Source organism: Octodon degus, unplaced genomic scaffold, assembly GCF_000260255.1.
Source record: "Octodon degus isolate 3935 unplaced genomic scaffold, OctDeg1.0 scaffold00035, whole genome shotgun sequence".
NCBI lineage: Eukaryota > Metazoa > Chordata > Mammalia > Rodentia > Octodontidae > Octodon > Octodon degus.
In genome coordinates this window covers 6,785,183-6,800,041 of record NW_004524611.1, presented here as the reverse complement: position 1 = coordinate 6,800,041, position 14,859 = coordinate 6,785,183, and the positions used below count along the sequence as shown (strand labels likewise).

Genomic DNA, 14,859 nt, shown 5'->3' with positions numbered 1-14,859 from the left:
AAAAAAAATTACATAGGTTTACGAGTTTAGAAAATGGTTAGGAACATTAGAAGTGGTTTTTTTTTTTTTAAGTGTGGGAAGGGCTGACGCGATAGCTCAGTGGTCTAAAGTGCCTGCTTAGGCAAGCTTAGGCATAGCGCAGGGACCACAGTTCGATCCCCCGGTACCACATGCCAGCCAGCCCCACCCCAGATGGGCTGAGCTGGCCACCAAAAAAAAAACCCAAAAAACAAATAAGTAAGTAAATGTGTGAGAGGGAAAAAGTGTGGGAAAAGTTTGTAAGAGTGTGTCTGGAATGTAACCTCTGTGATAAGTGAGGGACCACTGTACTTTTAATACTGCTGTTGTTCAATTGTCACAGTATTTTTTTGTTTGTCTGTTTATGTATTTGGTACAGGGTCTCACTACACAGATTAGACTCAAGAGATTCTTCTATTTTCAGCTTCCCAAGTGCTGGGATTATAGGTGTGTGCTTCCACACCCAGTCTGAAATGCCACCTCAGGGGCAGGGGTCAGCACAGCATGCTGGGGTACAGGCCACTGCGCTCTGCCTAAGCTGGCACTTTAGTCCACTGAGCTATCTGAGTGGCTCTATGTCACAGCATTTACGAGTTGCTCTGGTTCAACTGTACTGTGTCTCATGAGCTCTGCCTAGTCCTACACTTGAGGTCTTTCCTCTTAAAAGGCATGAGATGGTGCCTGTGCTTTGTCATAGGACGAGGCGACAGGTCACTCACATTCTGTACTTACTCGGAGCTGGTAAGACCTGAGTTCATAGATATTAGGTCCTGAGCGGGGGACAGGCTCATTCCAGAAACTGAACTCCAGAAGCAGCTGATTTTTCCTGGAGAGAAGCATGTTGCTTCTTGCCTTACGGAAATGTGCAAATTCCTTTTGGTGAAAAAAAAATGGGCTTATGAAATCTTCTTGCACTTATGTAAGTGTACTTGTGTAACAACTACGTTCCCTCAGAACTTGACTACAGAGTAATTAGCATGACCCCTCACCTGTGCTGATCCCAGTTTTTCTCTGCTGAAGTGGTGTACTAACTTATACCTCCTTCTCACTCTCCTGTCCAAGTTGGTTGGCTGGTTAGCTGGTTGATTTTGGCTATCTGAGACAGGGTCTCATTCTGTAATTCAGCCTGGTTTTCAACTATTTACACCAGGCTAGCCTCAAACTCACAGCAATCCTCCTGCCTCAGCTGAGTGCTAGGATCACAGGCACGTGCCACCATGCCTGGCTATTATCCAGGTCTGGACAACAAATTACATATTTATCCTAAATATTTAAATAATAAGGTAACCAAATTTAGTTTATTCTATTTTTTATTTCCCTAGTTTAAATATGGAAGTAATGCAAGGACTACAAACAGCAGATAACTCGAAAGGCATTGGTCTGGGAACATACACAAAAAATTTCCTTTTGTAATGCTGTCTGCTGTTACACTGCCCTCTACTAATGGGCAGACAGCACACACCCCAGTCCCAGCACTCTGAGAGGCTGAGGCAGGGGGATTCCAAGTTCAAACCCACCTTGGGCAATTTAGCAAGCTTTTATTTCAAAAATAAAAGAGGTGGCACTGGGGATATAGCTCAGTGTGCCCTTACAGCAAGAAATAAAACTACCAACATGCACCTACCATGAAAAGGTGGGTAGGTGGGACAGCAAAGTCAGTCCACAATAAAGAAGCAGCTTGTGACCGACAGGTCCTACAGTGGACATGTGCAGTGCCACGCAATCCAGGCTGACTGGCGACCAGCCTGACTTTCCAGTTTCAGAGTACAACTGACTTCTACAAGAACCGTTATTTTAATAGTGTTACTATGGCTAGTTTATGTTTACACAGAACATGAGAGGCCAAATGATAATACTTCTAAGATAAAAACTCTTTACTAACAGGAATCGATGACAGAAAAGTCATTTAATTCTTTTTATTTTTTTTAAATTAATTAATTAATTAATTCATTTTGTGTGTGTGTGGCCAGCTCAGCCCACCAGGGGGCGGGGCTGGCTGGCATGTGGTGCTGGGGATTGAACCGTGGTCCCTGTGCTTTTGCTTAGCTTAGCTTGTTCTAAGTAGGTGCTTTAGACCACCGAGCCATCTCACCAGCCCAGTCACTTAATTCTTGACTAATATCTCCTGTATTTATGCCAAGTACTGTACAGAAGTTTTCCAAATTATTACCTGATTTCCTCTGAGTTTACTCATGACCTCCATGAGGGCTGGATAGCCTCCCTCGTACCTCCAGAGGTGGACTGAAAGGATTTGAAAAGACAGCACACATTTAGAGGTTTGTGACACTCGTGTCCTTCAGGCGCAATGCTAACAGCACAAAACTGCAACACACCGTGTCCTGGCTCACACTGCAAGGTTCGCAGAACGGTTTCAAACAGAAAACAATTAAAAAGTAGGCTTTGGAGTGATTTTTTTTTTGAGTGAATTACTGAAGAAACTATTTTAACCATAAAATGGCTGAGATATGGACAGCTTTGATTATAAAAACAAATATTAATTAAAAATCACTAATGAGTAAGGAAGAAGCATTTGTTTCAGAGACTTCTGCTTCCTACCAGCTTGATCCTGCTCGCCATACCACGTGTTCCAAGTCCCCACCAAGGTGCAGGGGTAATGTTTATCTTCGTGGATCTTTGGTAACACCTCTTGACTTAAAGAGAAGAAACAGCAGCACTAATTAAACAACTCACGGAACTTATGAGCAGACAACACAGAACAGTGGCACCAGGAGTAGGATCACCCACTCTGTGGCCACTCACCTCAGAACGCATTTATGGGTGAACAACGGGCAGGACTACGCTTTGGGCTGAGTTTCACTGTAATGCTTTACTTACCAAAAACTTTGGTTTTAACCTCAGCCATCTAGAAAAGTTGTAAGCAACTCAAGTATAAACACGATGAAAAAAGAGCTAAAGGTCTCAAGATTGCAGGAGCTGTGGGTCTAGGATTTCCATTTCAGGGGGAAAAAAATTAAAGTTTTTCTGAAAAATGGGATCAGTGAGATAGCTCAGTGGACTAAAGCACCTGCTTAGGCAAGCTTAGGCAAGCGCAGGGGCCAGGGTTCAATCCCTGGCACCACATCCTGAGCTGGCCCCGCCCCTAGCACGGGCTGAGCTGGCCACAGAGTCCAGACATAGGGGCCTACGCCTGTAATCCCAGGGCTGGGGAGGCTGAAAACAGAAGGATCACCATGAGTCTGAGCAGCATTGTCAGACCCTGCACAACCAAATACAATTTTTAAAAACTTAAAAAAAGGGCTGGTGAGATGGCTCAGTGGTCTAAAGCACCTACTTAGAACAAGCTTAGCAAAGCATCAGGGACCGCGGTTCAATCCCCCAGCACCACATGCCAGCCAGCCGCGCCCCCTGGTGGGCTGAGCTGGCCACACACACACACACACACACACACACACCTCTCTCTCTCTCTCTCTCTCTCTCTCTCTCTCTCTCTCTCTCTCTCAAATAAATTAAAAAAAAAAACTTAAAAAAAAAAAACTTAAAAAAAAAGTTATTTAAAAAGGAAGGATAATTACTTAGGAATGTGATATTTATGAAATCTAAGTTCTGCTGATTCTAAAGGTAAAAAGAGTAAGAGACACAGGAATGGTAGAAAAGAGCATGGGTGAAGTAAGAAGGGGAGAATAAAGCTGAAGACAGAGGCAGCCAAAAGACGGGGCAGCAGCAGGCTGAAGCAACAGAAACAGAGGACAGTGAGGCCTTAGGGAGGGAGAAGACAGGGCCAGAATAGCACAGAGCGTGGGAGCACCCCAACCTCTGAGTCCCAAGGGTGTCAACGGGACTCGGGCAATGTGGAAGGAAAAGCTAGGTTCCAGGTTCTACGCGATTCAGGTGGCTGAGTGATTCCAGAGACCTACGCAGTGCCTGAACACACGTCATTTCCCTTGGCTGCAGGGGGCAGAGGCAGGACAGTGCAGCTGTGTGACGGAGGGGCTGCATCAGCGCTCAGTTCCAGGGACGCTTACTGGTGATCTAGATTCTAACATTCAAAGACAGGGATGAGGCATGATGCTTTGTATCAGGAGGAAACCTCAGACCTATGTAATTTTGGAAAAGAAAACTGCGATAAAACCAGGCATCTATTCAACAATGGATTCAAACACAGTTACAAAGGTCAGAAATGAAACCTGCTCAAATGATTGCAGGCAATGCCTCATCTCAGACTGGTGGCCACCACCACATGCTGGGATACTATGACCAGGTGCATATGAAGAGGTGACAGAGCTACGCTGTGAACAGCCTAGGTCCAATTGAAAACCATACTTTATATGACCGTGTCTTCTTTTGAAGGGTAGTGTTTACTTTTAAAATTAGGGTCCCAGGGGGCCTGGCCCTAGCTCAGGCCTTTAAGTGGCTGCTTCCACAAAGCTGTCAGCCTCAGGTTGCTGGAGTTCGAACCTCACACCTCTCCAGCTGGCCAAAAGTGCCCTGAAGGCATTCGAGGAACAAAAAAAAAAAAAACAAACAAACAAAAAAAAAAAATTAGGGTCCCATATTAAAGGCATCCCCTCTGCATAACCCAGGAGAGTTCAGAAGTAATGAGGACTGATGAAAATCAGGGGTGGGGAAAGATGGATTACGTTAGGAAGATGAAAATGGTTTTTTTTTGCCACATGACATGAGCAGGAAGTAAAAAGCTCTGAATTACAGCAAATGCAGACAACATCGGTATAAACGGCCATGGTGTGGCTCACAAAAGCACTGGGGCCCATAAGTGGGGTCCTGGTTTGACATCAATACCAAAGTCATGTGTAGAGCTGGGGTCAGTCCCAGCCAATCCTCTGTACTGGGGGCCCCACAACTGCTCCTCCCAGCCCTGGCCTTACCTGAAGGGAGGCTGTAAGGCAGGCAGTACTTGTACCCAGAACTTGACGGCTGGGCAGAATCTCATTATAGGGGTCCCTAAAAACCAAGAGGAGTTCAGTCTTTATGTTCTGGAAACAGAGCTGCTGAAAGTTTCAGAAAAAAGAGAAAACCTGATAGGGAGCAAGCCAACCTGACAGGCTTTTGGGTAACACTTTCTAGAACAGGGTGGGCTTACAGGTTCAAGCTCAAGGAAAGGGGCCAGAAACTGCAGGTGGGGCTTGCCTGGACTGGAGAAGGAGACAGGGAAAGGAGCAAAGAGAATCCAAACAACACACGTGTCAGAGGAGACTGTCCAGCGCTCAGCAGCCAGCTAGTCATGAAGAACACAGGAAAGCGTGAAGCAGCACACACAGATGGGGATGTGCACAGAGCAGGGTGATTCGACAGGCTGAGGTCACAGTGAGAGCAGAGCATCCCCAAATAAGTATGAAATAGGAGACAGGAGATGCAATGATAAAAACAAGACAAAGAAAAAAATAATCCAGGGAAACATTAACACAGGGAAAACTTTCATTCCCTGAGAAAAGACTAAGAAGTATCTATTTTGTTCTAGGTTTATTTATTTATATATTTATTTAGAGACAGGATCTTGATAAAGTAGCCCAAGCTAGCCTTGAAGTCAAAGTGATCCTCCTGCCTCAGCCTCCCATGTGTTGGGATTATAGGTGTGCACCACCATGCTTGGCTTATTTTAGGTCATTTTTAAATAAAGTAAAATATGCCAGGATGAGAATTTCTAGTCAAATATTACAAAACACCCTCAACAATGAAAAATAAAATTGCAACAGATTTTAGCTTATGAAATTTTGCTAACTCTACAGACAGAATCATTTACTTCCTCATGAAAATACAGTAAAGATTAAACAATAATTTCAGTATATTTGCTTGCAGCTGATCATTAAAATACTACTTTGCCAATTCAATCAAGAACCAATGGGTTGGGGCCAGGGAGATGGCTCAGTAGAATAAGCACTTGCCTGGCAAGCACAAGGGTCTGAGTTCAATCCCTGGTTCCGCCCCACCCCACCCCCCCAAAAAAAAGAAAAAGAAAAGAAAAAAGAACCAATGGGTAGCACACCTGTAATCCCAGCACTTGGGAGGCTGAGGCAGGAGGACTGTTGTAAATTCGAGAACAGCCAGGGCTACAAAGTAAGTTCAAGGCCAGCCTGAACTGCACAGTGAGCACCCCCCCCCCAAAAAAAAGACTTGATGGGTTAAATTCTTTTAGTCTTAAATTATGTATTTTACCAGAAAGTCTCTCATATCATATGACAACTGCCTCAAGGGACCAGGATTCTAGAGAAGGGAAGACTTAGCAAGAAAAGACAGCTACATCCAAATACGAACCAGACTTCTGTGTTTTACTTAGGAGGGAGACAGAAACAAAGGAAGTTACAGGAATATGAATCCTAATTCCCAATACTCTTAACTGTTCAGTGCCGGGACCTGTGTAAGCACAGGCGGACAGGTCTGCAGCAAAGACTCAAGCACTGCGTGAGTAGATGGGTTACGGCGCTTTGCATAGTTCTTTCCAACCCTGACAGACCAGAGACAGCCCAAGAGTTGACAGACTGGGTGATTTAGCTGTGTGAGTGCTTAAACTAAAAACAGCACTCACAATCCCACACAGAGACTCAGCCTGAAGGAGATAAAATATCTTGAGTTCTTGCTATCAAGTGCGATTTAAAAACAAAAAAGTTTAAGTCACTGATTCCCCAAGGAAAAGATAAGCTGGCATACACACCAAATTTTGTTGTATTCTTCTAGGCATTCCGGTTTAACATTGTGAACTGAAACAAAAGAAAATTTGACAATAAACTTATGAACAAACAAACAGAAGTCAACCAGGAAGGTAGTGAACTTATTACTCACACTGTAACTTGTACAGACTGCTCGTTTCCTTTTTGGCTAGGAGATTGGAGTGAGCGTCTTTTCTTGGGTCAACTTTCCTGACAAACAAGGATTTTAACCAGCTGTCTTCTCGAGGTCTGCTACTGGAAGATGTCAGGCTCCTATGGAAGAGCAAATCCAGTAACGTGAGTCTCATCAGAAGTGCAGAGACCTCAGTGTCTCTAGGTGGCGACACAGGGCTCACTGCTTTCAGAACAGGAATGGGCCCCACCGCACGCCAGCTTTCTGACAGCACAGCCCACTCCCTAAACCTCAGGAGCAGAGCAAAGCATGCAGCCCCCTGGGATGTTGCGAGGCGCTCTCATGTTTCTCGTGGCAATCTGCGCTGATTTGGACATCTCTATGTGCAAAGCACAGAACAGACCGTGGGGTGCTGGCTGCTGGGAATGGAAGACAGGAGACAAACAACTGGGGTGGGCAGGCTGCTGCTCAGTGGATAGTTTCAGTTTGGAAGAGGAAAAACTACTGAACAGGGATGGTGGTGATGGCTGTTCAATGATATGAATATACTTAATGTCACTGAACTGTACACTGAGAAATGATCAAAAGCATGAAATTGTATTATGTACCATTTTTGGAGATAGGGTCTTGCTATATAATTCCCATTGGCCTTGAATTTATTATGTAACAGAAGCTGGCCTCAAACTTGCTGAGATCCTCCTGCCTCAGTCTCCCCAGTGCTGAGATTACAGGCATGTGCCACCACATCCAGTTGTTAGGTCCATTTTTCCATGATTTAAAAAAAAAAGGACTTGGAAACAGTGGTAATGGTTGTGTAACACTGTAACTGCAGCTAGAGTCAGTAAATCATACACTTAAAAATTAAAATAGAGGCACAGAAAAAAAAAAAACCTTGGCATGGGAGGCTGAGGCAGGAAGACCACTGTGAGTTTGAGGTCAGACTGGCTACATAAGCAAGTTCAAGAATAACCCACACTGCATTCTGTACTGTATAGCACAGCCCTGTGAGCGTGGGGGTAGTGCTGGGACATATGCCAGCGGTGAAGCACTTGCCCAGCATGTGGGAGGTCTTGGATGGGATCCCCATCGCCTGCCCAAGAATAAACTGGGCTCACACCACAATCTATACTTTACCCATGGATCTTTAAGTGCGTGTTCAACTGCCATGCACACGTGTGCTAGTGAGACTACAAGCCTGTGCAATCTGGAGGGTAGTGTGATACTATTCATGTCAAAATCGAAACTGACATTTGGCCCAGTAACTACTCTGGCGGTTATATCCTGCAGGCAGTTATATTTAGATAAGTGCACAGAGCTGAAGGCACAAGAACATTCTTTATTGTCTTGTTTTCAGGTTTTCCTAATTCAGGCAATTTGGATATCCACTAACACAGGCTGGCTAAATAAATTAGGGAATGCCCAGAGCGGAAGGCATGCAATCATTAAAAAGAATGCTATAGCTCTGCATGCGCCGACATGTTGATATCTTTGAGATAAATTCCTTGGGAAGCGCAGGCGTAGGAGAGTGCCACACATTCACACAAAGCAAACTGTAAGTGGTGACTGTGCCTGGGGACTATGACAGGGCCTCGAGCAGGAGTCAAGATTTTTTTCTTTTTAATGTATTGATGCATTATGTGAAATAATTCGATATTATTTTTATTTAAATTTTTTTTTTTAAATTTTATTTATTTATGTGTGTGTGGCCAGCTCAGCCCACCAGGGGGCGGGGCTGGCTGGCATGTGGTGCTGGGGATTGAACCGTGGTCCCTGTGCTTTGCTAAGCTTGTTCTAAGTAGGTACTTTAGACCACTGAGCCATCTCACCAGCCCTCGATATTATTTTTATAAGTAAAGATTAGGTTAAAATACCTAAAAAGTGTATGTTTCAAAATCTTTCTGTAAGTAACTACTGAAAACAATACTGAAGAAATTCAAACCTGGTCAAGACTTTCTTTCTAAGCTTCCATAATCATGATCAAATAACAACCTGCTTCCTTGTGTCTTCCTTTTGTTTAAACTTATATACAGTAAACCATACTTTTTTTTTTTGCAGTCCTATGTTTTGACAAATGCAGAAAATCATATACTCATCACTATGAAAAGATACAATTCCTTCAATTTCCAAAATTCCTTTTTGTAATCGGTCCTCGTCCCCACCATGGCGACGACAGCTGTTCTCTGTCCCTTTAGTTCTGCCCTCCTTGACTGTCCTATCACACAGGATGGAGCCTTCTGAATTCATGCCCTTTCTTGCTCCCTATCCCTTCTATAATCCCCAACCACCATCTCTGGCTACAGTCACTTCAGCTATCTTTGGCCCCTTTCCTGAGCTTTCCTAGGTAACATGCTGGGGTTCCAAATGCCCATGACACCCTCAGCCAGGGCTGCAACGTTGGGATGCCAGCAGGCCAGCGTAAACCCATTCCTGGGGATCTCTATAGAAACAGTGAAGGATTTTCAAGACTCATTATAATCTGTACAGCAGACTAACTTAAGGACCTGCCATTAGCAGACAAATATAGGAGGAAGAGAGAGCGACCTCAGAGTAACTCTGGAGGAGGACCAGCAATTTAAACAGGGACAAGAAGAACTCATTAGGGCAAGTTCCCATTGCATCATGAGATGAATATTTAGATCTCAACTACAAAATATAAATCCCTATTCCTGTTCAACTATGGTATTCTGGAAATAACAGTGCTTTAAATCTCACATTGGCAACTTCCTCCCCCGCCCTTAAAATAGTAACTAATTTATTGAACAAACATTGCAATTTCTTCCTGCATAAGTACCTGCCTGGCAAGCATAAGGTCCTGAGCTCAATCCCTGGTACTACCAAAACAAAACAAAACAAAACAAAACTTCCTTATAAGAATTTTTTTTTTTTTTTTTGTATTTTAGTACAGGGTCTACAGGGTCTCACTACATAGATCGCACTCATAGTGATTCTCCTGTGTTCAGCCTTCTAAGAGCTGGGATTACAGGTGTGCATCACCACGCCCAGTCTCAATCGCTGTCTCAGTGAGACCCTGTATCAAATACATTTTTAAAAAGTTATTTTATTCATTTTTTTTTTTTTTTTGGAGACAGTGTCTAGCTATGTTTAAACTTCGAGACAGTGTATGGCTATGTAGGTCAGGCTGGTTTCGAACTTACTATGTAGCCTGGGCTGCCCTCAAACTCATGGTGCTCCTCCTATCTCAGATCCCCATTGCTGGGATTATAGGCATGCACCACCATAACTGGCTTTGATGTTATTTTAATTTAAAAAACAATTTCTAGAGAGCAGGTATGGTGACACACACTCTGTAATCCCAGCTACCAGGGCGGGGTGTTCACAAATTTGAGGCCAACCGTGTTAGCTCAGGGAGACCCTGTCTCAAGGTAAAAACATTTAAAAAGGGGAGAGGATATAACTCAGAGCACAGCATTTGTATAGCATGTGCAAGGCCTTTGGTTCCATTTTTAGTACCATAAAAACTAACAAACCAAAGATAATTCATAAGATATTATCTCAAATAGTTAAGAGACCCAGATAAAGATTTGAGTGGTGTGAACTTACGAATATACAAACCAAAATGCCAATATCAAATTACTAATGTTTCTTGTAGTGATCAAGAAACAAAGCATTTTCAAATCCTTCAAAGATTAAAAAGCAGCAAACTCATATTAAATAAGCAAAATAATAAATTAGAATCAGTATAATACCAGTACCAATTTTCTTATGAAGTGGATAGGACTAAAATATACAGTCCCTCATGGCATATGTAAAAGAAGGTGACAGTCTGTTACCCTCAACTGACCGGTGGCAAGCTGCATTCTTCTGAGCGTCAGGTGGCTAAAGCTGCTCCAAGTGCTTGGTGCATTTAGTGATCTAACCCGAATCGCAGGCGGGTTCTGCGGACTCCACAGGAGCGGCTCTGCCAACAGCTGCCAGTGATAAGGTCTGGCAGGGCCTGGGTCCTTACTGACTTTGACAATTATCAAGGTCAGGAGTGCAGGGGGTGCATCAGCGAGGGCAGAGACGCACATCCTACACCACTAGACTTCCAACAGAATGAGCAGTACGGGCTGGCTCTGTGGGCCATAACCGGGTCAGATGCCAAGCTTGTTCAGCCTTGGGGAACCCCTCAGTACCCACCCGGAGATCACAGGAACTGCAGACGTAGAAACACGGTGCAAGAGCGCAGGGGAATGGACTGCTGGCTTGCAAAAGCATCTGGGGTGAGACTCCAGTGGAGACCTTCCTAGCGTGCGCCGGAGGACAAGTAAGGCAGGTAACAAATCCAGTCAAGGGGCACATGTACCCAGGCCAATGTTTAAATAAAAATGCATTACAGTAAGACACACTGCCATTTATCCCCCCCCCCCCCCCAAATAGTTGCTCTCCTTTCAAACACATCCATCTCACTTTCGAAGCAATTCTGGAAGTCTTCAGTATTTTTCTGAGGTGTGGTGAATGCTGCTGAAAGCCATCCAATGGAATAGCAGGATCATCAAAATGTGACACTGTGTCCCCATCCATCTCATTCACTAGATCTGGCACCTTGTAACATCTGGCTCCTTCCCCAAGGCAAAATGACCATGAAAGGGAAACATTAATCGGTTCAGGCCCTGGAGGCAGCCACAGCAGCAGAAATACAGAACCTGGAGCCTCTGGGCCACAAAGGGCTCTGCAAGGCAGAAGAACAGGGAGAGGATGATGGGCAAGCCACGATGGGTGGCAGAGCAGGCAGGGCAGCCAGGCTCTAGTGCACCATGCCTAGCAGCTCCACCTCCTCCTGCACAAAGTGTGATGCCAGCAAGTTTTTAGAAAAGTGTAGTTGGCAGCCTGGCAGTGGTGTGGCAGATGCAGCAGCAATACGGGCAGGATGCATGGCTCCTGGGCTCCCCTGTGTTAGGGCACCCAGCACCAGTACAAAGGGGACATCTGACACTCAGTGGATACATCAACAGAGGGCCAGGGTAAGGAGGACGGCAGTAGAGAAGCAGGCAAAGAATCCACTCCTTGGGTAGGAGAGAATCTGGTCCCGATCGGGGCGGTGCACGGTGCGAGGGTTTACACAGAGCAAACTGAAGAACACATCAGCGTGGGGCTGCAGTAGCAGCGCTGGCCACATGCATCTGATCCTCACGTATTTACTGACTCCGCCCAGCATGAGCCCGGCACTAGGCCAAGCTGAAGACACAAAGAGGAGTAAACCAAGCTTGCCTTCCAAGAAGTCAGTTTGTTGGTGGAGGCACAGAAGTATGGCTCTGACCTCATGAGCGACACAAGGTGGCAGCTGTGCTGGAGGCTGTGGAGTCCAAGGCAACCTGGAGAAGCCCTACAACTACGTGGAGACAAGGAGCACTTTGTGGGGTCCCGAGACCACCACTGTGGGCTGATCCAGTTTTCTTCTGTCATCTTACACTTAATCTTTAAGCAGTACTGGCATAGGTAACGCTTTTCTAGAAATACCCTGGCGGGCAGCTGTCATTTAATAGTGACCTTGCTGGCTTTTCCTGGTTGACCTTGATGAGTCCCTCTCTTCTGTCTGCCCTGTGAATGTTGGCCCATCTCAGGCTCATTTCTCAGCCTCTTCTCTTTCTACACTCTCTCCTCCAATGATCTCATCCACTCTGAATGTTTTATTTTATTTTAGTCTTTTTTTCTTTTTTTTCCTGACAGGGTCTTTCTATGCAGTTCAGCTGGCCTTGAGCTCACTCTGTAGCCCAGGCTGGTCTCAAACTCATAACAATCCTCCTGCCTCAGGCTCCTCAGTGCTGGGAACACAGGTGTGTGCCACCATGCCCAGCCCAACTCCAAATGTTTTAAAAAACAGTGTAAGGAAACCTATGTACCTCTCATTAGTAGCAGAAGCTCTATCTATATGCTGATACCTCCCACATGCTGCCTGCAGCCCAGATATTTTCTTTGCATAGCTACAGCTAACCACCTATTTTGCTCATTCACATAAACATCATGCAGCCATCTCAAACTTTACAAGGTTCTAAACTGCTCTGGATCCCTCTCCTCCTCCTCCTCACTGAATTACTGCATTTGCAAGCCACCAGATAGCACCGTGTACCTTTTTTCACTGTTACTGTTTGGATCAAGAATGTCCCCAAAGGCCTCACACTCCTAGGTGGGACTTTTAGAAGATGACTGAATTATGGGGGTGAGGCTGTGCTGACTTCCGGTCAGGAAGTGGTCTGAGGGGTGATGTGGCAGGGTGCACCTCCCTCTCTGGGTCCCAGCTGCCATCATAGGGACAGCTGTCCTCTGCCCAGGTCCTTCCTCTGAGCCACCTCTGCCCAGAGCCAGCTGACCACGCAAAGCTGGGACTGCTGTAACTGAGCCAAAATAAACCTTTCCTCCTCTATGTTGTGGGTGCCAGGTATTGTGTCTCAGGGACAAGGAAAGTGACATTCACTGCTGTTTCCCACAGCCAACAATGGCTGCCATATGGTGGACGCTTATATAGTTAAGGGACAAACAACTCTTGGTTGTACCAACACCCACTTACTTGGCCATTACCCATGATTCTCTCCCTCTCCAAAGATTAAACACACACACACACACACACACACACACACACACAATCACATCATGTCCACCACAGATTATGTTAAATATCTTCCATCATTCTCAAAATAAAAATCTGAGCTATGACCATTGGCAAGGTTGGGATCCACGTTTCTTATCCCCTCTTCCATAGCAGACTTCCCTTTCCACCTATATTCCAGGCTCTTAGACTTCCCAGCTTGCTCCGATGCCTGGCTCCCTCCCACTCAAGGTGTGGTCATACACCCTTGAGGTCTCACCTTAATGTCACTTTCTTGGAGAGGCCTTACATAAGGTCATGGAGAGTTCCCACATACCTGATCTGTTAGGTTTATGTGCATTTTATCTCTGTCACAACTTCCTGGGAATAATGACTGTGGCTCTTAAGTTTGGTCCACAGGGCTTCAAGTATATATTACACATTCAATATTGGGTAGAACTGGAGAATTCACTAGTTGAGTGAGTCCTAGACAACACCTGCAGTAAGGCTGATAGGAGGCCAGCAAGAAATAACGGAAAAGCACTGGAGCCTGAGAAGGGCATCAAAGAACAGAGTTCAGAAAAAGGAGTTCAATAGCAACACTATTTGGTTCCATCTCCTCCTTTCTGCTATGTACATCCTACTTCGTAAGACTGCTACTACTGTGGGACATGGTGGCTCTGTTATCCCAGCATTCTAAGGAGCTGAGGCAGGTGGACAGCAAGTTCTCACAAATTTAAAAGACTAGTCGGGGCAACTCAGCAACTTAGGGAGACCCTATCTCAAAATAAATAAAAAAGGGGTTGGGATGTATGTCATGCCCAGGGCCCGGGTTCAACCCTCAGCATTGCCAACAAAATAAAGAAAAAAAAAAAACAAAACCCGCCCAGGATTAAATACAATACACCGTACTACATTAAGTTCTCTGGTCCACAGTAAGAATTTAATACCGGGTTCAATCCTCAGATGCCCCAATCTCCACCGAGACCTTAACAGTTCTTTTGCTCTTTTATCTTTTAGAGCGTCAACTATTGTAAATTTTTAGGGGCTCATTAATGCACCACCATTCCCAGAAAGGCAGCATTTACACTGGTCAGAAGAAAAAGGCAAAACAGACCTAAGGGTAAATGAAGATGGGCTGTGTTTACTCAATGTGGCAACGTCAACGTGATGAATTCAGCCAACCGAACCTCTCTACTCCAACGAGCTTAGAAGAAAAGTTTAAACTCAAGCCCACGTCTCCTGAGCGCCGGGGACTCAGTGCTTTTAACAGCCGTCTGCTTTAACGTCGGAGACCGACGGTGGTGCGAGTCGCCCTCCCCGCCTCCCCACCCCCACCCCACCCCCGTCTCCCTCGGCGGAGGAGCCCAGGGAACCCAAGGGCGCGTTATTTTGGGTCTTCACAGCACTCCCAGAGGCGCGGGCACGAGTCCCACAGCCGGCGGCCCGGGCGCGTCCCCGCGAGGCGGCGCCGTGACCTTGACGGCCGGGCGCCGGGGACTCCGACCCGCCAGGCTTCCCCGGTCGCGACCCCGCCGCCCTGACAGCGGAAGGCGCGC

General features: G+C 45.6%; 1 protein-coding gene across 1 annotated transcript in view; it reads right to left on the bottom strand.

Moving 5' to 3' along the window:
- The window catches only part of Nipsnap2 (nipsnap homolog 2), a gene marked incomplete at its 3' end in the record, with an annotated part of 30,363 nt that overhangs the window by 15,115 nt on the left and 389 nt on the right, over positions 1-14,859 (bottom strand). Inside the window, exons 2-7 of the mRNA XM_004630550.2 lie at positions 14,705-14,840; positions 6,775-6,914; positions 6,647-6,692; positions 2,575-2,669; positions 2,189-2,259; positions 751-891 (exon numbers count right to left, since the gene is read on the bottom strand). Coding sequence (XP_004630607.2) covers positions 751-891; positions 2,189-2,259; positions 2,575-2,669; positions 6,647-6,692; positions 6,775-6,914; positions 14,705-14,840 — 629 coding nt within the window. The remainder of the gene's footprint in view (positions 1-750; positions 892-2,188; positions 2,260-2,574; positions 2,670-6,646; positions 6,693-6,774; positions 6,915-14,704; positions 14,841-14,859) is intronic.